The 24,667-nt window shown below is 39.0% G+C and overlaps 2 protein-coding genes across 4 annotated transcripts in view; both read right to left on the bottom strand.

The window, feature by feature from the left end:
• Positions 1-6,201: 6,201 nt before the first annotated feature.
• atoh1a (atonal bHLH transcription factor 1a) lies at positions 6,202-8,322 on the bottom strand. The gene is made up of 2 exons (XM_055039709.1): positions 7,905-8,322; positions 6,202-7,638 (listed from the first exon to the last, which is right to left on the bottom strand). The coding sequence occupies exons 1-2, from the start codon at positions 8,176-8,178 to the stop codon at positions 6,842-6,844; spliced, it is 1,071 nt and encodes a 356-aa protein (XP_054895684.1). The 5' UTR covers positions 8,179-8,322; the 3' UTR covers positions 6,202-6,841.
• Positions 8,323-14,289: 5,967 nt separating this feature from the next.
• grid2 (glutamate receptor, ionotropic, delta 2) overlaps positions 14,290-24,667 on the bottom strand; it is a 437,319-nt gene continuing 426,941 nt past the window's right edge. For 2 of the 3 annotated variants that reach the window (XM_055039675.1, XM_055039674.1), the window contains exon 16: positions 14,290-17,358. In XM_055039675.1, coding sequence (XP_054895650.1) covers positions 16,906-17,358 — 453 coding nt within the window. In that variant the 3' untranslated portion in view covers positions 14,290-16,905. Of the gene's footprint in view, positions 17,359-18,829; positions 20,027-24,667 lie in introns of all 3 variants that reach the window. The other variant, XR_008606581.1, reaches the window with a different exon arrangement.

Genomic DNA, 24,667 nt, shown 5'->3' with positions numbered 1-24,667 from the left:
AACATACAAGCTTGAATTAAACACAACCAATTAAAGCAGAATCACACATGCGAAAAGCTTCCTGCACATGCATCAAAGCTTTACATTGTAAAACATGCAAATCTGCTATACACACTTCTTTTTCACACACACACACACGCACACATTCAAACAGAAACTCACAAAAAGCCATGTAACTGATTCCACAGGAGCAATGAGCACTGTGGATAATTGGTAGCACTATTGTGCTGCCCTTCAATAGGATGGTTACCCAAGAAGCCTCATGTTCGTGTTCATGTACATTTGCTTTGAAGGTGGTGGACACAAAGAGCTGAACCCTGCCCAGAACAAAGCCCTGGGAGACCCTGCTTCACCCATAGATGTCTTTCAGGAAGCGGACTCTGCAGATAAATGATCTTCTTCCTTGTTACAGTGTATATTCTTTGTGCAACTCTGTCGGTGTGTTTACGTGGAGGTGGAGATGCAAAGGGATGGGCAGTGTGTCACTTTGATCGCAGGATGTGTTTCGTCAAAATAGTTTAACACGTCTTTTATGATGATGTAAAGCTCTTGGCCATGGAAGTCTTTTAAGAATAAAAGAATAAGGTTTGTGCCTGTGCAATATTTTTCTCTGTATTTGAATGATTACAAAGAAATGTTGTTTTTCAGTATTAATTAAAAGATAATTGCCTACATGTTGAATTGCCTTTGTATTGTTTTTAGACAGTTCTTAATCAATTTTTCAATCATGCCTTCTTAGAGTTTGCATGTTCTCCTTGTGCATGTATGGGTTCTCCCTGGGTATTCCAGGTTCCCTCCACAGCTCAAAAATGTAACTGTTAACTGGTTAATTTGTTAAGTCTCATTAGGGATGAGTGTGTGTGTATGTGCATGGTTGCTTGTCCTGTCTGTCTCTGTGTTGTCCTGCAATGGATTTCCTGACCTATATGTAGGTGTATCCTACCTCTCACCCAATGACTGACGGAGACAGGTACCACCAGCACCCCACACAAATCTGCAAGGACCAGCATGTTAGATAACAGATAAATGGACTTCCAGGTAAGAAAATTAACATAATATCTTTATTTTGCAGTTTAGATAACGGTTTACTTTTCAAATGTATTCATAGCCATTGAATGTTGGTCTGTTCTTTGAGAATCTAATCTAGAACATAAACATGCATTGATGTAAATTGATGTAATTTCATTGTAGCTCTGCCTGTATGTGTAGGGTTGTTGTCCTGTTGGGAAGTGAACCACTATTCCAGTCTTAAGTCTTTTGGAATCTTTAACAGGTTTTATTTGGTATTGTAGTCCAGTATTTTGATCCATTCATATTTCCATTGACTCAACTTGCTTATGCATCTTGAAGCAAAGCATGATATTGCTTCATGTTTCAATGTGTGGGGATAATATATTTAAGGTTACAATGTTTATCTTGCTGCACATATAGCATTTTCCACTTAGGGGAAAAGGTTAATGTCTCAATTCAGAATTTTAAAATATTTTCTTTGCCATGTTTGCTTTGTCCCAACAGGATTTCACCATAGAGGAGAACAACTTCAGCTTTCTCCCTCTTAGTCTTCAATAAAGGCCAGCATATACTACTACTATGTGTCCTGTCAACAGATTATTGCAACTGAGCTGTGAGCTTTGCAACTTAATGCCAAGTTTTTTACTGATCTCCCTAACATGAATGCGTGCATGTTAGGGAGGGCAAATGGATAAATCTGACAATAGCGTAAAGCATTATGAGTGGCTAGCATGACTGCAAAGGTACTACCTAAATTCAGTCCACTTAGCATTTATTAATTCAGTGACTTATAAAAGTGATTGGCTGAATTGGATTTCTGGTTACAAGAAAAGCATTGCTGAACCAAGAGGCACTTAACACTTTTTAAAAACATTTATCTATAAATTATTTTAGAAATTAAACTACTTTTTTGTTACTCTTTCATGTAAATCCCAATAACTTTTATTGAAGTGTATAGTTATAATTTCACAAAGTGTAATCATATTTTAAGGGGTCTGAAACTTTAAGAGGCAGCTTATCATTCAACGTTTTGCATCTGTTATGTTGTTTAGTCATAAACAATATTTTCTTTTGGTAAACATTAACCTGTAAGGTTGGAAATTGCTTAATTTACTTGAGCATTGCACAGCTATGGGGAAATGTATGCTCATCAGTGAGTGAGCTCTGGCAAGACTACCCTGCTGTGTACTTTAATTTTAGGCTATGGTCATCTTAGGTTCCCATCCTGATCACCTCATCCAAAACAGAATACAATATCACTGAGATGCACTTACTGAAATGTACTTTAAAATAGTTTTTGAAGAAAAATGGGTTATTAATTGTGCAGGTTGGCCTGAACAAAATATGCATTTTACTTATTTCTTTGTGTTTATACTCATGTAAGATATTTCTCTGTAGTCTGTAGATGTACAGGCAATGTCATTTGAAAATATTTCTTGGTTTTAAGTGCATTGTAAGCAGCGCTTTTGCACCGCTTTGCTAAATGTAACTGATACAATACAATGATTTTTTTTAAAGTTTATCACATCAATGCTTATGATTTGTCAAAATGTAGATAATTAAAAAAAGAAGGTTGATCACAAGCTAAATTTAACCAACACCAGAACATGTTTTTATTGAACCACAATACACAGTTGGCGTTTATTGTTTACAAGTGCTCATGTGACTGTTTTTCATTTCCATTTAGGCAACTAGTGTTTATTTAGCTTTTTCAGGTCTTCCAGTGAAACTCATTAACAATTAATAAGAGCATGGAGCATGCAATGCAACAGGTGCTCATTACCTCACAGCAACATTGCATGTTTGTTTGTGTGTCCAGTCGAGGCTATGCTACACTACATGATAACACAGGGCTGCGTTGGCTAATGAGAAGAGCGGCCTGGAGGCTAATTTCAGGATAATACTGCGGTTGGTTCACTTGAAAGGAAATTAACTAATCTCAACATTATCAATTTCTTACTAATTCTTACAGCCTGTAACAACCCACTATGTCCCAAGTTGCTTTTGTCTCAGCTCTTTTTTATTGTTTCTTTCCAGGCACACACTTATTATTCTGCCTCTCTATCTGCCCATGATATCCTCATTCACCACCCTCTCCCTCTCTCTGGGACAGCAGATGGAAACTATGGCCCAGTTCTGCCTTTTGTTCAAGGTCCCTGGAGAGACCTTTTTGGACAGCACATAATCTCACTCATACAAAATGCAAGTGTCTGTCTTTTTATTAAAATGGAAGCAGAGGAATGCATGCTTTCTGAATATGATTATGGAAATGAGAGTGACAGCTTCAAACATGTTGAACGAACCACTTAATGGACTAACTCTGAACTTTCCACTGAAAAAAGTTATTCACATCCAAACAAAGTAATCCTTGTAACTTTTAGTGATTGCTGCCACAAGATGTGAAAACCTAAATTCTGCTTTTCAGTAAGTTTGACTGCATAAAACCAGTAAAAGATTATTTTTAACAATGCTGGTTGATTTCCAAAAGAAAATAGGACTTTCGACCACTGAACAACAGCCTGGTTCAGTTTTTTTCTTACACAAGAAGATCATCTCTAGTTCAGGAGAAGACTAACATAATGCAACACTCGTGGGCTATGTCCTTGATACCTCTGCATGTTTGGTGAAGCTCTGCTAGTTCACATCGTTTAAATCTCCCCTAAGCATATCCTTTGCTTTGAAATCTTCTCATGGCCTGCTTTTACTCTAGATGCTTGTACAAAAGTTTCTTCACATTTTCCTTCCAATTAACTTCCCATAATATTTTGGTACAGAACTGACAACTTTTGTTTACAATTAACCTTATGTGACTTTTATGGATAAGCTCAGTTAGTGTTGGCTTGACAACTATCAAATCAACAGAGATTGCTCATGACTCTAGGGTTTAACAGGATATTACTGTATTCCTTTCTAATTGTGCAATATTCTCATTTTGAAGTTAAAAGTCCATGTGGATTTTTTTTTTTTCGCTTTAAGCCATAATCTTCAAAAAGGAAAGCACTTAATTTGCACCACTCTGTTTTTAATGAGTCTGAATAAAGATTTTTTTTTTAAATTAAATAACTAAAGTTGTCAATGATTTATTTTTTGCTGGAATCCAACTGTAAAAAATTTATTTTAACTTGAAATGTAAACATTTTAAAGGGTCGTTTTTTGGTAGAAAAGCAGGGGGGGGGAAAACACACAGACTGAGAAGGTAAACATGAAGTTCAACGTGACACCAAAGTTTTCCTTTCAGTTCTCTTCTTCCAAACAGTATCAACACGCGTCAGTGCGTCTCAGGTTCTCCCCTCCACCACGAAGTTGTTAGTATTTTTCATAACGTCTAAGTGTAAATAATTAATGGGCAAGCCGTGAAACCTTAACCTGCTCAGCATCCCACCTGTTGAAGACACACGACTCATCCCAACTCCTCATATTTTAAGCCAAAGCGGCGTCACAACTATCTAAAGAAAGTTTAAACTCGTTTTTTAAAATGCAAATCATAGGCCAATGAAGATCTCGCAGGCGCATTCACGAATGGAAACGAATGTTTATTTTGAAGTTGTGCCTCAAGGTTTTTGCACTGAGCCTGTTCAAACTCTTCTCAGAGAGCAAACCACAAAGTCTCGATTCGCCAAAAGAACTTTACATTTATCAACCATAAAGAAAAAAATTAAAAAAAATAAAAAAATAGAGAAAATAACAGCCTAAATTATCGATCTACAAAACGTTTCCTACATGTTACCGCATGTGCCAAAAGCGTGTTTCTACGGTGAATGTTTACGGAAACTTGATATCGTCTCACCGCGGAACGAACTCGCTGCCGATGCCTGTGCGATTACACCGAGACACAGCTCTACTCTCCATTAATTATGTCAATAATTCAACGCAGCATTATTATTTTATCATCTACTCTGGAGAAGCGAGCATAAGGGCGCTGGGAGCTGGGATTGGCTGAAGGCAGTTGGTGGGGGACAGGCCATTTCGTCGGCCAGCAAACAGGTTGTTTGTTCATAAATTATTTCGTAGTGTTTTACTTTTTCCGCTCCATGCATCGCTACATTTTTGCGTTGCGCATGATAAGGAAAAAAAAAAGAAAAAGAAAACAACTATTTCTGTTTCAAAGCAGCGCGGACTTGCTGTCACGAGCCAGTCTCCGGGTCAAATGAAGATAGACCGCGAATATAATGGGGATGGAAATAAACAGAGGCCATGGGATGCACCGGCGCGCGTGCGCACGCGCGCGCGTGCGCACTCTTTTCTTTAGTTAGGAAAAGCGTGTTCTCTCTCGAGTCAGGTCCTCGGGGACACAGTGGGGACCCGCGAGCGCTCACCAGCTGACAGCGCGTGCTCCACTGAGGCCATCCAACACCTCAGCCCACGAGCCAACCAACAATAGGCTGAAATTAATGCACGCTCCACCATTAACAAATCTGGTAAGTGCCGAATGGAGGAGATGGCATCAGTTCAGAGAAGAAAAGAGGATAACTTTTTTCAAGAGTTAATAAACAAACAAACAAACAAAAAAACCACAAAAAACAACAGACAAAACCACAAACATACATAAGTTAAAAACTTTCTTTAAAAGTCATTTAAGAGTGTAGATATTTAAGTTAAAGCCTCATTAGTTTAACGAAACAAAGAGTGAAAAGTTAGAAAACATTTAGTTCGATTTATAATTATTTGCACGCCAGTTTCTCTATATCATTGGTCCAGTTGTACAGGAAAAAAATCTTAACTGGTAATCAGCAGTTGGAATTAAGATGCTCAAAATATTTGTATTATACTTCACAATAATAATAATAATAATAATAATAATAATAATAATAATAATAATAATAATAATTGTAATAATAAATACTAAAAGAAACCTTTGTGCATTTGTTTCGGCTCATATTTTCTATGGGTAAATTGTGAAAAGATGATTTAAAGACAAGTTATTTTTCTTATATTCTTTATTTTCAAAGTCCAATGAAAATAACAAAGAATGGCAAAACGACTGTTATTTTTTTTCCTCATCAACTTAAACTATACGGAGTTACAAAAAACAAAAGTAAGAAACATATAAGTAATAAATAGGCTACATTATAAGCATCATTTAATCTCAGACAGTGAAAGAAACAAAGTCACACAAATTTCTTCCGTTGATAAAAAAAAAAAAAAAAAAGAGAAAATCTTCCAAAAAGGCAGCGATGATGGCTACATTAATTGGGTTACATCTGTGGGAGGTTGGCAGTACTACACTAGCTAACAAAGCACAAACTGTATTCTGTGAAGTTTAGGGAAACCAAAACATCGCTGTACTGACGACTCTTGAGCCTCTGGCCCGAATATTTAAAGTGCATGTTCTAAACTTTAGAAGTTGCAAAAATTAAAATACATAATACAAACGAATTTTCAAATGAAAAACACAACAAAGAAAAATCAAGAACAATTTCAAATAATTTCTACATATAAATCTCACGTAAGCAAAACGAACGAAACAAACAGTCAATAAAGCCTTGTGGAAGACAGAGTTTTGGTCAGATGGACGTGGGAAATGCCCATGGCGGTGCTGAGCGCGACATGGCAGAGGGGTCGTCCACCCACGTCTTTAAGGAAATATGAAATATAACGTGTGTGTGGGAGTGTGTGTGTGTGTGTTGGCAGAACCGAATCAGGCCTTTCTAACAACAGTTATTACAGAAACAGAAAATGTGTTTCATTGCGAAATGAAAAACAAAGGAGAAATATTTTCCTTCTGAAGTTACAAGGCTGTAGGATTGACACGGTTTAGTGAATTTGGTCAATTCTGTTGCAGTGAACTACTTTTATTTAGTCTTTTTTTTAATCATTATTCAAAAACTATTTAGAATGACACTGTGGGATGACGGTGGCTGGGCAGCTTGATTTCCGACAGATCATCTTCTTCACTTGACTGGAGCTCCATTGCCATTTCATCCGAGTCACTGAAGTGGGAGCGCGGGGAAAACTCCCCGTCGCTTCGCGGGGACTCTTTCCTCTCGTTCCCGACAAGTGAGGGCGAGGAAGAAGGGGAACACATCGCTTCGTCAACTCTGCCGGTGAACGAGTTCTCTTGGAATGAGGAGCGGAATGGCATCCCGTTGATGTGAACGGGTATGGCATCACCAGAGAGGGGCAGAGCCACCGCTGTCCTGCAGGTAAGTGACGGCGACTGGGCAGCCCTTTCTTTTGCCCCTTCGAAGCCATCTGCGGCTGACAGCAAAATGTCACGCTTTGGCGAACCGTCGGAGTTTTCGTTGCTGCTGGACACCGGACCCTGTAGCAACTCGGCCAGCGCGTTGATGTAAATCTGCGCCATCTGCAGAGTTTCGTACTTGGAGAGTTTCTTATCATTGTCGAAGGCAGGGATGACGCTGCGCAGTTCGTCGAACGCGTGGTTCAGCCCGTGCATGCGCCTCCTCTCACGTGCATTGGCGGCCACCCGCCTCTGCCGCTGGACGCCGCTGACGGGCTTGCTGGACTGCGCTCTCTGCCTAAGGGGGGCCTCTTCATCGGGGCCCGTGATGGTGCCTTTGAGGCGGCACAGGTCCCTGACTTTGAGCGAGGAAGAGGAGGGACTCTTGGCAGATCTTCTGTGAATGGGAGGGCTGGGATGGCCCGAGGACCCGGGGGAACAACTCTCTGATAGAAGCAGAGCGAAAAATGACTAATTAATAAATGAGAATAGTTGAATTCCCTCTTATGGCAAAGTTAAATAAAAACAACAACTAATAAAGCAAATGAAAATGAATGATTTATTTCGCGTGTTCTTACTTTTACTAGTCAAAAGTCCCATAACATTTAAATGTGTAAAAGATCTACAACTAATAAAAAAAGAAGTATCAATACCTAATCAATGACATTAATCGCTCCTATCTGATGTATTGAAGTGTAATGAGGTCTCTCACCCTGGTAGGAGCCGGTGCTCGGACAGGGCGAGTGTCGCAGGTAGTCGGGTGGTGTGGCGTGTGCCGCGCAGGTGCCAGCAGCGTCGGTTAGCCAGGCGCGTGGATCACTGCCGCCGTCCACGAGCGTATGTCCCGGGTCGTAGCGGGACACCTCGAGTTGATGCGTCCCTCCCCTCTCCGCCACCCCGGCGCTGACGCGTTCCTGTTGCCGCGCGCCCAGAGCTGCAACCTCCCGCGGGCCTTTACTCCACTCTTCCACCGTTAACACATCCATATCTCCAAAATAACGAGAACACGTTTTTATACCCCCTATAACTGTATTAGGAAATGTTCCTTGGAATTCACAATTGCTCACAGTTTGTGTGTTTGTGTGTGTGTAAGAGGCGTTCGGGTCGCGTGCGGGACTCCTTCTCTGGTGTCTCAAGGCGCTGCGTCGGCTTAAAAAGCGGCACGCGTCTGGAAGCCCCCCTCCTCGCGCTGGTCGCGTGTTCACGTCCAATGAGATGTCTCGGTAAAAAAAAAAAAAAAAAAAAAAAAAAAGCCTGAGAGGTGATTATGGGTCTTTGAGGTGGGACTGTTTATGATAACATTACGATTTAGGGAGTGCTTGACGCAAACGGGGTGGCAGGGGAACCTCCCACCGGACGCACGTGCAAGTGATGAGGGGCTTAGTAAGGAGGGTGCACCGCGCGAGACGTGCGTGGATGAAACAGGATCCTCACCTGACCTCTCACTGAGCCTGTGTTGCGCCTCCGACATGGAGGTGGGGCTATCAGAAGGGGGGGGAATAACGGGGGCAGCTAGAAAAGTTCAACAGGGTCAATTGGCCTCCCTAGTTAAGAACCCAGGGACTGGCACTGAATGCGCAGTGTGATTATACAGAGCCAGAGTCAACGGGGCTGGATCGCAGATGAATGTTGTTTTATCTGAATCGAGAGCAAACAAATTTAATGGATAAAAGTGGTGCATCAATTTTAATTTGATTTCGGTAGATATCTAATAATTAATTGGCAAGAAATAATTATTTAAGTTTAACCGCTTAGAGACACAAATATACTCTGCTTTCATTGTGGTAAATTCTTATGAACATTGATTAAAGAACAAAAATAAAACAAAAACAAACCTCATGCCATGCCACATTGAAAAATCAGGAAAGGAACAGAGCACGTTACTCAATTTCTATTTGTACCAGTTTTTTGCTCATACTTGCTTTTCAGTTAGATTTACGTTCAGCTACAGGAAAGCACTTGTGATTATTTGGCTAAATGTTTAGAAGTTAATACACTGGTGGGGAACTTCATGGAGGGGGTTGGGCTGCTGGGGGCCCAAATGGACTAGGGCCGCCTCTGCATGGCTGCCCATATAACATGAACCAAGGCTACGTTAATAATAAGCTTAGAGAATAGTTTGCGTACAGTAACTCATATACACAAGTCAACTATATCCTCTAATATAATGCTTTATCATTCCAAATTCATACAAGAATCTACCTTCAATGTAATGAACAGTAAAATGTGCTCATTTGTGTTGATCCTGTTTGCTTGTTATCGTCTATTGTTGGTTCTTATCCTCCTGGTCGTTTCCCTCGTGTTCCTAGTTTTGGAGTGCTTTTTAAAACTTAATATTTTGAGAAATCCAGCATTGAAAATTTATATTTTTATCATTTAGTTTTTGTTATAGTTGCATAGTCGCTGAATACAAAGTGAATTAGTGTTTAAGTTTGATTAAATTAGTGGAATTCCAAAACCCTGCTTAAGTCTAATGGATTAAATAATCTTGCACATCTGGTTTGAATTGACTATGGTTTAACTTTTTATGGTTTCTTTAAGTTAAATACTTATGCAAATGCTTTAAAAAAAGTAAAAAAAAAAAAAAAAAGCCCAATAATGTTAGACTTTTACCTCTGCAAACGAACAATTTGCTATATTTTAAGTAATTATGATTAACATTTAACACAATCCAAAATTCAGCTGTAGCCTAAACCACCAGAAAAAAAAAATCTGTTGCGCTTTACATGTCATAAAAGTCCCGTTTGGAACTGAATAAAGTAACATTTAGGACTAGGAAGTTAAGGAAGCCCTGAAGTCAACATTAAAAGATTTTTTTTAAGGCGAAGATATTTGCGGTTGCCTGGCTCGCGGCATCCATTGTAGATTTGTTAAATCCAGGATCATCTCCAGTTTCAATTTTTTCCTTTGTAGCCGGTTTAAAACCTTTTGATCCGGCTCTCGGAACGCCCTGCCGGTGAGAAAAGGGCACAACAGGGAACTGAAACGCGAGTTGACTGTGTTGTGGCGCGCGGTGAGCAACATGGTCAGGACGCACACGCACGACACAGACAGATTGATGCACTTTGCAAATTCGCTTAAATGTAACTAAATTGATCCAGGGTTATTCCCCCCCACACACATACATACACATGAGTCTACAGCTAACTGGAAAACTGCACAGAAAAAGAAAGTGAAAAAAAAAGTCATTTACTGACGTGCAAACCTCCCACCACATAACCAAACGAGTAAGCGGAAATAAGACTGAATGTCTGAGCGGATTTATTTTGAAAAAATTATAGCAAATGATTGGTGTTTGAGGAAGGATGATTTAAAAAAAAAAAAAAAAAGATAACCTAATAACTATATCAAGATTCAGTTGATACAGTTGGTCAGATGGTGCCTGATAACTGTCTCCTGTGGTTCAGAAGCCTCAGGAATATTGTCATGTCAATTTATGAAGAAGGAAAAACATAATTCCAGAGAATAAATCGCACAATTTCAGAGACAGCCTGACCTAAGTCATTTCTACTTTTTATTCATTTATTCATCGCGGGGACATCTTTAGGGGTGGTGGTCTGGCGCCGAGCGTTCGCCCCCTCCTCTTCCCACTACTGAGCCTCCCTCCCGCGTCCAACGGGCCGGGCTGGGCTCCTGAAGCTACCGACAGGTTGGATATTGTCGCTGGCGATTATTAAAGTGTCTCAGCCACAATGGAGACTCTATGTTCCATTGGTCACGGCTGAGGGGCGAAGCTCCTTCAGGGGGAGAGAGCGAGACGGGCTCCCATTCCAATGCGCAAGAGGAGTCTGCGTGCTGCCCCCTCTCATTCCCATCTCCCTGGAGACTGGGGCGCGCCGGGCACGAGGCGGGGAGGTGGGCAGGGATCTCATAATAATCTTTAAAAAAAAAAAAAATAAATAAAAATCCTGTAAATACAAATGTAAGAGCGCCTTTTTTACATATATATATATATGCAGCTAACCTGCTCAGTAACTTCAAATCTATTTATTTTGCAAGCCAGCTCGATGTGTTGAGGGTGTATGTTGTATAGGTGCATCTAAAAAAAAACCCAAACAAACAATGAACAAACAATATCTGCCACTTGATACAGAAAATAGAACACATACACAGTGAAATACTTCTATTTGGGACAGTCGAGCTCATCTGTCTTCTCCCAATGCTTACTAGAAACAACCAATCAGAGCCAGCAGGTGGGTCTTAGCGCTGTCAATCACAATATCGCTCCTCCCCCCCAAGCTCTCTGCTACCTCCAGCTTTCCAATGCGTGAGCTGGTCAGTTTTACCACAGATGATGGTGTATAACTCAGCTTTCCTGAAATGGTAGGTTGACCTTCTTCCTGATTATAGTGATGGATAAATGAAGCCTCGTGAAACAATGAAGATTTCCAGCCCATTGCTTTGGCCAAAGGTTCTTGATTCATTACTCACTAGGGACATCTGCTGTTGCACTAAAACAGTGACGGCCTTGTCACTCAAATAAATGCAACTTTTACAAAAATATATTAAAATGTTGTGTATGCAATATGTCACAATATCGTTGTTCGTTTAGACCGTTTTCATTTATCTTATGAACTCATTTGGCAAGAGTGCAGTGATTGTTGGGGTTTCTATGACTTTCTGAAAAACTAAAATTCTTCTAACTTCATGTTTCTAGGACTTCTGCCTCTGACTTTCTATAGTTACATAAATTTAATAACTTTCAGTCTGATTTTGCTTTGTGAGACTGATGTGTAACAAAACATATATTTTTTCAAATGTCTATAAATCTTCTGGAGGGTTTTATTGAAACCGCAGCTTGATGTGAGCTGTCATATCAAAGTATACCCAAATAGGAGAGTTTTTTTTGTTTGTTTTCTGTTGGCTCCATTTCAGCTACTGCTGATGGCAAACACTCTCATCAGATGATGCCAAATGACCTATAACAAACCAAGAAGCAGCATGGCTCCTGCCGCTTTTATTTCGAAAATCCACACCCAAAACGATGTGTCCAATGAGAGACACTGTTTAGTGTCAGTCAGATGGTTTTAAGCGAGTCGACGCATGGCTTCATGTGACACGCCACCCTTTTACTAGGTACGCGCCTCGAAGCCTTTAATATTTCATCTTTGTAATGTTTATAAAGATGAGAGCCAATGATGGTAAAAATGATTTTTGTGTTGTGCATATTTCTGAAAGCTGTGTATGGGAGGATGGAGCAGATCAATTCCTTTAGTTTTTTATTGGGAGAATGAGTAGTTTACACAGACTGGTCAAGATCCAAACTCAGTATTTCGTATTTAGTTCCATCTGGGGAAAAAAAACGTAAGATAATTCTAGTATTCAAAAATGTCAATTTCACTTTATTTAGAATTAAAATGAGCTGATGGATGTTCATGGTGCAATAAAATAATAGTTTTGATGATTAATAGGAACAGGTATAATGGCAATATGTAAATAATCATTTCTGCCTCTGTTATTTTTCATAGATTGCAAACTCATCATCGGTAAATAAATGTTACGTCATTTCTTCGACTGCATTGACACAATGTATTTTAAATGCCAGACTTTGCACCCATATAGATTTTCTGCTGTTGATTTACAGTGAAATTAGCGAAGGCAACATTAATGTCAACTCTCCAGAAGGGTAAGAGACATGGATGTCAGTTTAGTTTAATCTGTCCTTTTCTGAAAATCTCACAGCTTCATAGTTAACTGAGACCATCTTCTTTAGCTAGTATTTTTTTCAGTCTCTAGTTAACATCATTTCCCAACAAAACATAGTTCTAAAGCTGAAGAAGGAATATCCTAGATAACTGGAAAAGCTAAACAGCGCCACTGCCTGGAGAATAAGTGCTACTTCGGTATAATGTTCCATTGAACTTGAGAGCATGCAGGTCTCAGTTGTCTGGATCTATTCAGCTGTGAACAAGCAGTAAAATAGCCTTTGAAGTTATAAGAAATTTAAAATGAGAGACCATAAAATGGCACTAAGTCTTAAATGTTAAACCTTTTACTGATAAAATTATAATGTCAACAAAAATTATTTAAAAAATGTTATACAGATGATTTAATTAAAAAACAAAGCTACATTAACATTCCTACATCAACCTGGCAAACAATGTGTAATTACTAAAATCCTCTAAGTTCTTCTTGTGGAGAGAAGTCTTGTGTTTGATGCCTTCTTGGACTAAAGTTTGTTCCCTTTTTAGTTCAACTCATCTACTGATTTTATATACCTGCTTAATCCTTATAGGGCCAGGAGGGGATTGTGTGTTTCTTCATCAGGTCTTCCCCAAGCCAGTCGCCAGTCAATCACAGGTCAACAAAGAGACAACCCCGCCTAAATGTTGTCACCTAAGTGTACTGGGACAGAAAAAAAAACAAAACATACAAACTCCACATTGACAGGCTCCAGTCTGAGATTACCATCTTGATGTGAGGCAACAGCACTAAGAGCAATTCCACAGTGAAACCCAGGTTAAATTTAATATGTCTATAATAGCACCTAATCACAACAAACAGTGATCTTAGGGAAAAAACAAACAGGTCTGATTGAATTTCAGTCATATTAATCAGTTAATATTTGTTTAAAAAAATCAAAATCTTTCAAGAAAAAATTTTGATGGTCAGACAGACGATAGACATTTGCATGCCGTTGCAGGCATTTTTTGTTTTGCAAACAACTCAATTTACATGCACTCCAGAAATCTGCATTACATTATATTTTTCTTGTATGATATAATTATTATAGTTTGTGTTTGTAAAAGAACAAAACGTTACGAAATACAAAAAATAGGAATGCTACTGTAAAGGACTGTAACTGTGTCCACTTACCAGTGTAGTTTAATTTACCGGTAAGATATCTCTTGTAGAATTAGGAAGAATCCAGGGAAATAAAAATTAAAAACATCTACTGACAAAGAGGAAAGGTGTAAGGTACAAAACAGTAATCCTTTGCCATTCTACTGATCACATAAAAACACATTATAATACAGTAATACAGTTACTCTGTAAATTGCATTTTTATTATGTGTAAAAAAACATGCCAAATGAGTCATTTGTAATTTTTGTCCCACCTTACTGGTTGTCCGGTAAGCAAACACAAGAAATACATCCCACTGTAGAAAACCTGTTTATTAGACAAATTATACACAGAAAGCTTTGCCACTTGTAACAGAGGCCCCAGTTTGTTTCGGTTTTTGAATATTATGCAACACATACAACAAAATAGGCCTATATTAAATACTGTACATCATAAATTCTGGAAAATCATCAAGTAAATCCTGTAGTTCTATGTAAGAAATCAAAAATGTTAACAGACAGCTAAGACAGCAAGTTTGTGCATGCTTTCTTTTTAGTGAACTTGCCAAGTTTGTTATTTAGCCAGAAAAAAAAAAGTCTGAATGATATGATTTAAAAAAAAAAAGAAAAAGAAAAATGCAAACCATTGGTGTGATTGGTGTGTATGTTTGTTTACCATGGGCAGGACAGGGAGAACCAAAGGCAGCAATTTACCTGCTCAACTCAATACTAAAGCTCAACATAATATAGTCTTTTCCTTTTTGTTAAACAAAAATAGCATCAACATGTAAAATATACAATTTTATAATGTCTCTTTCATTTATACTAAATAAATCTTTTTAAATGTATGTGTCCTATTTGTCATTCGATAGCCCGACTGTATTCTAATATAAGAAAAGAAACCCTAACAATGCTTGCTTCAAAACACTGTGGCTTGACTGAATTCTCTACACACAACAGTTTGCAGCTGTAGCTCAAAAGATAAGAAACCAAAAACCTGCTCTAAACAACTAACATTACCAATTATTAATACAGTGTTAGTGAAATAAAAAGGTTTGGTTCCACCTTACCAACCTGCCCTCTAATCCACAAAAAATGCACCTTAATGGTTTTGCTTTAATTAATTGGCACTTAAAAAACAAGTTATATAAATAGTACCTTTTCTGTGAAAAATATGAAAATGAAGAGTATTATATTTTTGACTCATTAGGTTCTAATGACCACTGATCCTTCAGGACATTGCATTGATCTCCATCTCTACAAAGATTTGCTGCTTCTCAATGTTTCCAGTACAAGACAGTGGTTTGGGGTTTCTCGGATGTGAGGAGGGGATTTCCAGCTGGCGGTCACATAAGGCTTGTACTGAAAATATTGTTGCAATGGCTTTGCCTCAAACACAGATTTTACTTCATTTCAGCACTTGAACCTGATAAGACGCAATTCATGATTCTTGGATGTGACATGACATTGCAGGGTGAGCTTTTATCTTCTGAACACCGGAGCTATGGCAGCACTAAAAGGTTAATCGAAACAGAGAAAAATCAAAGAGCAGAAGTTTGAGTGTGACACAAAATCAGAGACTACAGCAATTGTTTAGCAGTTTTTCCAAAGTTTGCTTAGAGAGAGGAAATAAAAACAAGTAGACAGCTCAGAACAATGTGAAGCTTTTTTTGTACTTCCTGACCAAAACACATTCCACGCATTAAAATCTTTTTTTTTTCTCAAAACAAAACTCAATAAAAGACATATAATAAGCATACGCTTTGTGAAGTCTTTCAGCTCGTCTTTTTTTTTTTCTTTTCACTTTTTCAGCTGCTTTTTATGAATGTCCATTTCTCCTATACCTCAGAGTCTGGTTGGAGTATCTCACCTTGACTCAAAAAGCAGATAGCACAATACAGGTGAGTGAAAATAAAAGGTAAGATCTACATACAATCACTTACAGGTCTGTGGGCACTGGTACAGTGCAGAAGGATTGACAAAGAGTTTAATGTGCATCAAAGTGGTGAAAACAGTTTCAGGCTGATGCACCAAAAATGGCAGAAGGACTTTAAAGATTGATGCACCAAAACTGGTGAGTTACAGTGTCACACTGTCACACTGTCATGGCATTTCAACAATTTTCACACTGATGCACCGTGGAGGCGTCAACATGTGTTCGTCTGCAAGGTCTTACGTCTCGGTCAGGCTTCCTCGCATGGATATCGTCTTGGAATACCTTACATATTCAGAACCAAAGGCATTGATACAACAACACCAGTGAAGAGAAGAAGGAGTCCAGCCTCTCACATAGTGAAAAGGCAGCATTAAACCAGAGATAATTAATCCTCGATTTTAAGACAACACCTTGTCTTTTATTTTCATAATATTAATGCCTCATTTTTGTTAGCAGCCAAAACCCCTGAAAATTATTTCATGGATCAAGAGAGCTAAAATTCTTCATCAATGGCAACTCTGGACCTAGCAAGGGGGAAGGTCTTGGTGTTAAACTAGTTTTTGACTAAACCCACCAAGAGGGTGTTCATACAGCAAAAAGTGTCAGGTCATTTCAGCAGTACATAAGAAAGTTCTCGTGTCAGAGAACTAAAACATCAATACAAAATAGGTCCCCTCTCAGATGTAACTCCCAAAATAATCCCCCAAACAATCACAACAACAACAACAATAAAGTAGAGATGCATTGTTTGTGGGAGTATGAAGAATACCCCTCCAGACCTCCACCTTTTACGTTTTTATCCCCACTTACAAAATTATCACCTCTGGATACCCAAGCAAAAACTAAAAACAGAAACAAATATTCTTGTTTACACATATATATATCCTCTGACGTTTTAGCCTAGCCATGAAATATTTGTTCAACCACTCCATGACATACTCAGACCACCTCTTCCTCTTACTTCTCCCAAACCAACTCTATCCATTGCAACACCTCAAATGGAGGTGCCCCTGTCTGGATCGTTGCCATATCCAAAATTGGGTCCTGGACCTGTTGGCTGGTAAGGAATGGAGGACATAGTTTTAATGGGACTGCGGAAAAAGCCACCATTTGGGGCCCTCTGCCTGAAGGGGCCCACCCCACCAGTTCGGTGGTCCTGAAGGTTGGTGCCGCCACCAAAACCAGAGGAAAACCCAGCTGCGGCTTTGGCGGACAGGCTGCGGCTCAGGGTCTGGATCTGCTCAGGGATAAAGGTGGTGGTAGTGATGTGTGTGTTGCGGAAGTCGCTGATCTGCTCGAGCGCCTGTCGTGCAGCAGGAAGTGCATCCATGTCAAGAGGGGTTAAATCGACGGAAGAGGTGGAGAACTGCTTATGGGGGCTTTCGTCCTCGGTGCACAGGCTGTTAACCCTGCGGTGTAGGTGCTCCAGGTCGATCTCCTTATCGTCCTGCAGGGTTGGGAGGGTTGGAAAGAGAAGAAAGAAGAGCAGGAAGTGACGATGATAAATGCAGGGAGAATAGAGATCAATGGGAGGAAAAAAATTATACATCAGTATGGGAGAGGAAGGATGAATTTGGATGAAAAAAGAATTATAGGAAATGTATATAGAAATAGGGAGATAATAAAGAAAATTGGAGAGTAAAGTGTGGAGAATATATGAAAGAAGATAAAGACAGCATGGAGTAGAGTGAGGCATATCGTAGAGAGAGTGAATTTGGAGAACCAATGGGTTGTATTTGTTTTCAGCAACAAGGATGTAATCCATCCAACCAGTAAAAATAATATGTAATAATCAAGTTAAAGCAAAAAAAAGGAATAAAAGGCAAATGCAGATGAGAGGGCAATTTTAAAAAAAGATAAGGTCAAAGTATTTGAGAAACCCAGCATGAAAATGTACATGACGTGAAAGAACAGCGTCAAATGATTGTTTGATGGTTACAAGAAAAAAAAACAAAGCACATGACAAGAAGTGGGGAGACCAAAACAAGGAAGAGGGGGGAGGATGGAGGGAGGAATAGAGAAGGACACTCTGAGCTGTGGTCAGGATATTAAGAAAAATAAACATAAACACACTTCGACAAGGCCTTAAAGGGAGTGCAAATTGTCAGGAATGGACAGAGACGACACACTGCTGACATGCTGTGTGCTCTGCCATTCCAGGGTCTTGTTACTATCGAGCAAGACTGACCAACTACAAAACTTAGGGGTAACTTTGTAGATAATACGATACGCAACAGTTTCTCATCACTGCATTGCATCATGGCCTCTATCTACAAAATATTCACTTGAGATTTACATCTCACTTTCAAGTGAATTCTTTTCAGGCCATAATTCATTGTTAAAATTCTTATGTCTACAGTAAGACCATACAGTGATTTACATGTATTGCTGAACAATCTTAGCCATTCAAAGCACATAGATTAACTTAAGCTTTAAATATATTTACTTTATCAGATAAATGAAACTTATTACAATGTACATTTATGATTATATTCACATATAACTTAACTACTGAAAAGGCTGTAATGCTTAGTGAGGGGTGTTTCATGCTTTTACTACTTAAGGAAAGGTGAGTATGAGTGCAGTGGGAGGAGGGATTCTCAGTTTCCAGTGAATGACAGGTGCATGTAAAGTAGAAGGGGAGTTGGGTCAAAAGTAGGGGGGATAAAAAGCTCAGTGAAGTGTTTCTAAAATTACATTTTTACATCTACCACACATACTTGTGGGGAACGTGCTTCTGGGATCCCAAGCTTTTTCTGTGAGAGGTCTTGGAGGAAGGACTGGTGGTCAGAGTGGGGTGAGACGGGTTGGTTGGTTTGGATTTCACAGTGGTAGTATTTGGGTAAAAAAAAAATTGTTTTTTTTTCTTTTTTGAAGGTGGAAGCTACAAGATTGGGGATAAACAGAGATTTACTGACCGTTTTCCATCGCATCTGTGGGGGTCTGTTCGGATGAATTCTTTGGCCCTACTCTCGAGCAGAGCAGGGGAACCAGCAGTGGGCCCCGCCCACTAGATACCATCTAAATGAGAGACCTTTATAGGAAGGGGAGGACAGAGGGACTGCTAATGTTTGTGTTTTAACCAGGCACGTTTGGAGTTTGGAGGAAAGAATTGTAAAGGAGAGGGATTGGCATCAGCACAAATAAAGGGAAGTGGAAAGTAGGATCGAATCACAAATGGTCATTCTGCCGTCTGTGAGAGGAAATGCAGGGGTGCCTATAAGGATTGAGCAATAGTGACCTGAAGCAACAGAAGATTAAAGCAGTAAAACCTGAATACTTTTATAATATATCTCTCTTAAAAATATATCTATATATATTAATCTGCAATGAAGTCCACTGTGATACTGAAGAAAAATTAACCCTGAATCTGAAAATGATTAGAACCTCCCACATGAACTATTTCTAATATTTACATACCCTGGTTCATTGTTAAAGGCAAAGGTTTAATTTGAAAAATGAAATGTCAAATTGATCACTAAATCTCTTTTGGCTCATATGTGCCTTTGTAATATAGAAGGTATATCTCATTACAAAGTTTTCATGTTGTAAAAACCATGAGACTTCAACTCTCTGCTGGAGAAGGGCTCTCTTTGTCCAAACATGGAGAAAGCCCCCTCTAATGGCTGCAAGGCATTATTGCATATGTAGTCATCTGGCAACGTGCCAGGTAAACAAACTTTTTTTTCTCCAAGAGGTAATTCTGCTTCCAGCCTTGCAACAAGTTTAGGTCTCATTTCATGTTGTCAGTCATCTCCCTTCAAATGATCATTCATATACAATGTTGTCTTCAAGCTTTACTAACCAAGGATTATATTTGTTATCTTCTATTGTATGTATAACCTTGGTGTGGGAGGTGAGGTGGTGAAGGTGGTCATTCTCATTTTGGGGGTGATCTCAGAGGGGTTGGTGGGTTCGTAGGAATGCTGCACAATAAGCGCGCAGGGAATGTCGCAGCATGCTGGGGGCTGGTAATGGGTGGCAGTGGAGCCAGCAGTGTTGGCCGTGTTGGAGGTCTGGTTGAGGGTCTGACCGCCCAGCGAGAGAGGGTGCTCGTTGGGGCCGTGGGGACACGAATCGGCAGCTTGCATGGCAGACGGACCGTCTGCCTGTGCCTGGCGTTGGTGCATGATGTGGAAAGTTTCAGCAAATTTGGGTTTAAAGGGAACAGACAGAAAGGAGGATACAATGTGTCGGAGTTCACATGTATGTTTTGTGTGTGTGTGTGTGCGTGTGTGTGTGAGGTGAGACAATTAAAACCAGTCCAAACAAGCAAACAAAAAAACAAACAAAAGCACAGGCAGACCAACAACAGCCGTGCCAAGACAGAAAAGGATGAGTGACGAACAAGATCAGGCAGATTGAAAGATGGCAGGGTGGACGGAGGAGAAGTAAATTGGAGAGACAGATGGGTGAAGGGGGAAGAGGTGAGCGAGAAGAAAGACATGGCAGTCAGTCAGCACACACGTTTAAGCAGGTCACTCTGTGTTGTGTCCTCAGAAAGAGAGACATTCACACAGTCATTATATACCTGGAAAGGGGAGATGTTTAAATGCCATTTTGTATTGCTCTCTCTCCCCCTCGCCTGCTACACCCCTCAACACAGAGTACTTATCTACAAGAACAAAACAAAAAGGCAATATGAAAGCTTTGAGCCACAGTGACACAGTTCATTCAGTAGAGTTAGAATGAAAAGAGCTGGCATTTTTTATTCAAGTCCTAAAAGGTTAGAATTAGGTTTTGCATATATCAATAAAAGACTTGAAATGAATAAACAAAGCACACAAGAAGTCCCAGCTCTCCACAGACTAAATCTACATGGACTATATGAGATATAAGATATGGTCAAATCCACAAATGTTTTCATTATGGAAGAGTTCTGAAAGTAATGAGTAATAAAGTTTCATTTTTTAAAATCTTTTAGAGTCTACTGACAGAATTCTTTCATAGCAATCTCTAGTTCACACACACATGTATATATATAAATATACAGGCCAAGGAGTGAGCAAGGATCCTCTAAAAATTGCTCATCCAGAGTATAAGGAGCATCTCAAAAGAGAAAAAGTTAAAGGGGGCTCTAGCACACAACCCCCTCCAATACACACCTAAAATCAATTCAGATGTTTTTGAGCACATCAAAGGTGAATTACTTTTAAGATAAATGATTTCATAAAAGTAGTCTGACATCAATAAATGCTGTGCAAAAATGTGAGATTTTATATTTTGCTTCCAAAGAGTGGGGGGTCTTTGTCACTTTTGTGACTGTGATTCAATGTTCATTCACTAAGCACTTTTTTATGTTTATTATAAAGACTATTTAGTCTAGTCCCTGTATCATGAGAACATGTCCTGCACACGTTTTCTCAACTATGCAGCATTTGAATATGCTTTACTGTTGTATTGTCATTTATTTAAAGATCCCTTTGATTGGAGGCTCCCAACCCCAAAAATAGAGATGACTGTATCTTTGGAAATCCCAGTTTTAGCAACAAAAAACAATTTTATTTTCTAAAAATACAAACTTTTCTTTGGTAGCTTTTAGAGTCAACAAAAGAAATGGCAACTTATTGTGTTCCTGTGACAGGATACGATTAACGTGCATACATACACAATTTTAGAGTGAATCACTGAGGACTTTTCCATTGTAACTGGCTCATTGCTTTATGTTTATAAAGTCATACTACCGCCAGAATGAATCGCAACTCAGCATTACATGATGTATGTAAACAAACAAGATATTTGGTTTATGTTCAGGTAAAGGTTTGAAAGTAAGAGAATGAGCAGCCAATCAATCAAAGAAAACTCTGAAAGAATTGAAGGTCATATGAAACTGGACTCCTTGGAAGCACAGAGAAAAGAAACCACGACTGAATGAGGAAATTATATTTAGGATACAGAGGTTGTCATATTTCTTCTCAAAGATCCCAAAATAGCTCAAATAACCTTTATCTTCTTTGTGCAATACCCTTTTCAAACATTCCTCCAAACTCCTTGGTAATGGTATCCATATTAGCTAACTCTGTGTGTATGTGTGTCCTGTGAGTGTTGGTGCAAACTGTCCACGCCAAGAAGCAGGCCCAACCATTCCACAACACAGAAGCACAGCACAGACACAAACATTGTCACATCGCTAAAGGTTAAAAGCAGGTAGCACAGCCTTGTAGCAAACATCATGAATGTAGAGGCATGTACAGACATAAACAAAATGTGCATGATTTAGTTAGATATAGAACCAACACAGAGACACAAATAGCTCATCTCTATTAGAACTGAAACAGATGTTTGTGGGTTATGTATGCAGAAAGCGTGTATGCATGGAAGCATGTAGAGTATGGGGCAGCATAAATTTGACCTGATGATCCAATGGATAAATGCAGTCATGATTCTTTGCACTGACTACAAAATAAAAATAAAATTACATTCATCCTACACTGTGGATTTTGTTCACTAAGAGTAATGAAACCTCATTCTATATTGGGGCGGTGAAGAGAAGGGATGGGCACAAATGGAAATCTGCCAGTCGCTTTAAAGAAAACTAAATAGAGAGCAAATAATCCAACAATGAGCTCCATGATATGGGATAGTTTTTGCATTTATTACACCAGTGCAAGCCTGAAATGATGGAGTCTGAGGGCTTAATATTTGGCAGTAATGATGCATGTGCATGCAGGTGTGAGAGCAAGCTCGCTGGTGTGTGTAACTGTTAAGAGTGGCAATACAGAGATTGAGAATCCGTCATCTTCAGGGAAGAAAATGATACGTCTCTGACTGTCTAATTGGAAATCATTAGCACCGTAATTGCAGTTTTTTGTAAACAGTCCAACATTATGTTCAACAAACATCTGCAAAAGGTAGGGGGAAACCCATAAACCCATCTGATAATCATACTGTCAATCCATCTTGTTTAAGGATTGTGAATTTACTGAAAAAAACAAAACAAAACAAAACTTGCGGACAAGAAAGCACCAAAAGTGCCATCAAATTCCTTATCGAAATACTTTATATACTGTATTTTTTCACTGGATGAAGTAGCTCACAGAGTTGAGCACTGAAAGCAGTCATCATGCCAAGCTTGAGCTCCAAGTACATCTTTTAGGTGCTTGTGCATCATATTAAGCCAAGCTTTCCCGAGCCAGTGCATAAACTCTAGGTTGACAGCCTCCCTATTTTATTCAAAGCTTGTAAAACCACACAGAGAGCCATATGCTCTTGGCTCAGTACAGTGATCTTAAGGGGTTTCAGCATTTGCAGAGACAGTGCTGTGAGTGACATGTAGTTCTCCATTTGAACTGACAGAGAGAAAAGCATCTAGTAAGTTAATTACACGCTTTATGGTTTCCTTTACATTATTACCTTTTGGAAGCAAGATGACTTTAAACCAGACCTACTCTTCCGGCCCTGACTAAAGCCAAATTGCATACAGAGTTAGAGATTTAATGCAGTTAATAAATTACTGCCCATACAATTTATCTTATTAGTTGCTTTGAAGCTGATTTAGAACTTCCTCATCTTTGAGCCAGGGTGTATTCGACTGGTCCGATTTGACTGGCTCCTTTATGCTCCCATCGACCATCAATGCAGCTGGTGACACATATGAAATAATTTGCACAGATGGTGATTTGAGCACAACATGCCAACTGCTATTAGATATGAATCAGCAGTTTTATGCAGCAAAAATATGTATACCTTGAATCCTAAACTTTGATGTATTTCATAAAATTATGCATGGTTACAATATTTTGGGCAAATAAAGTTCTGAAAATATGCAATCAGCTGTTTGAGTCAATACTTACAACCAGCTTTGGCTTCAGTTCCAGTTCAGAGACTGAAATTTTTCACAACTTTCTTTTGCAAAATAGATCAAATGGAGTAAAACTGAATGGCGTGTGTCTGTGAACATCAGATTTGAAGTTTTACAAACCTCTGAGACTTTTGCAGAACAACTGGAGTCTTGGTTAAGCTCAAGTATTTTCACCAATTAAGTGACTTCTAAAAGTTATTTTATTTTACTTCAGGGTATAAGACTAATGGGGTTGAAAATGTGCGCCACACTCAAGATATTTATTTGTATAAAACTACAGTTATTCACTACAGTATGTTGCCCTATTACATAAAAAATTCCCAAAATACATTTGCTATCCTAGTTATAACATAGGAATATGTGCAAAAGTTCTAGGAAGTATGAAAACTTGGCATTAAACAATACAATTGTAGCAAAGTAAAAATATTTTTGTAAAGGTAATTCTCCTAAACTTGATTTTATCAGATGAGTGACAGAATTTCAGGTTTTCAGGCTTTGACTGAAAAAAAAATATTTCTTGGACTGAAACAATCACCACTTAATTAAATGAGTTACAACAACATTTCATTTTCCTTTGGGATCAATAAATTATTTTTGAATTGAATTAAATTGAAAACATACTTTTTCAAAATGCCGAGAACATACATAAATAAACCCTATGAGTAAGCTATAATGATCTTGTGAGGCTCATGGTGTACAGTATCTTCACAAAGCATTTCATGTTACTCGCTCTGTCGTGACAAATGTTCACAGCAGTTGTGCAGCCTGTGGAAATAGAGACTTTGCGAGAGGAGCTCAAATTTCACTGCATGAAGTGTCTGTGCTTGTTGGATTGTGGATTTTCTGAATGCTGCTCTGGTTGATGCAGCCTGGATGATTCCCATGTGGGCAAAGCGGAGGTGGGACAGGTTTTTAGATCTAGTTTAATCATGCGATGAGCCCTTCTGGCTCGGTG

The sequence above is a fragment of the Poeciliopsis prolifica genome, unplaced genomic scaffold (assembly GCF_027474105.1).
Source record: "Poeciliopsis prolifica strain line A6 unplaced genomic scaffold, Auburn_PproV2 SCAFFOLD014, whole genome shotgun sequence".
Classification (NCBI taxonomy): Eukaryota; Metazoa; Chordata; class Actinopteri; order Cyprinodontiformes; family Poeciliidae; genus Poeciliopsis; species Poeciliopsis prolifica.
The sequence above is the reverse complement of the archived record's forward strand: the minus strand, read 5'-3'. Positions and strand labels throughout refer to the sequence as shown.

Excerpts from the sequence above, each read along its gene's own strand:
- atoh1a (XM_055039709.1), bottom strand. The coding sequence starts at position 8,178 with ATGGATGTGTTAACGGTGGAAGAGTGGAGTAAAGGCCCGCGGGAGGTT. Across the intron at positions 7,639-7,904 it reads GAGCACCGGCTCCTACCAGG|AGAGTTGTTCCCCCGGGTCC; the intron begins GTGAGAGACCTC and ends TGCTTCTATCAG.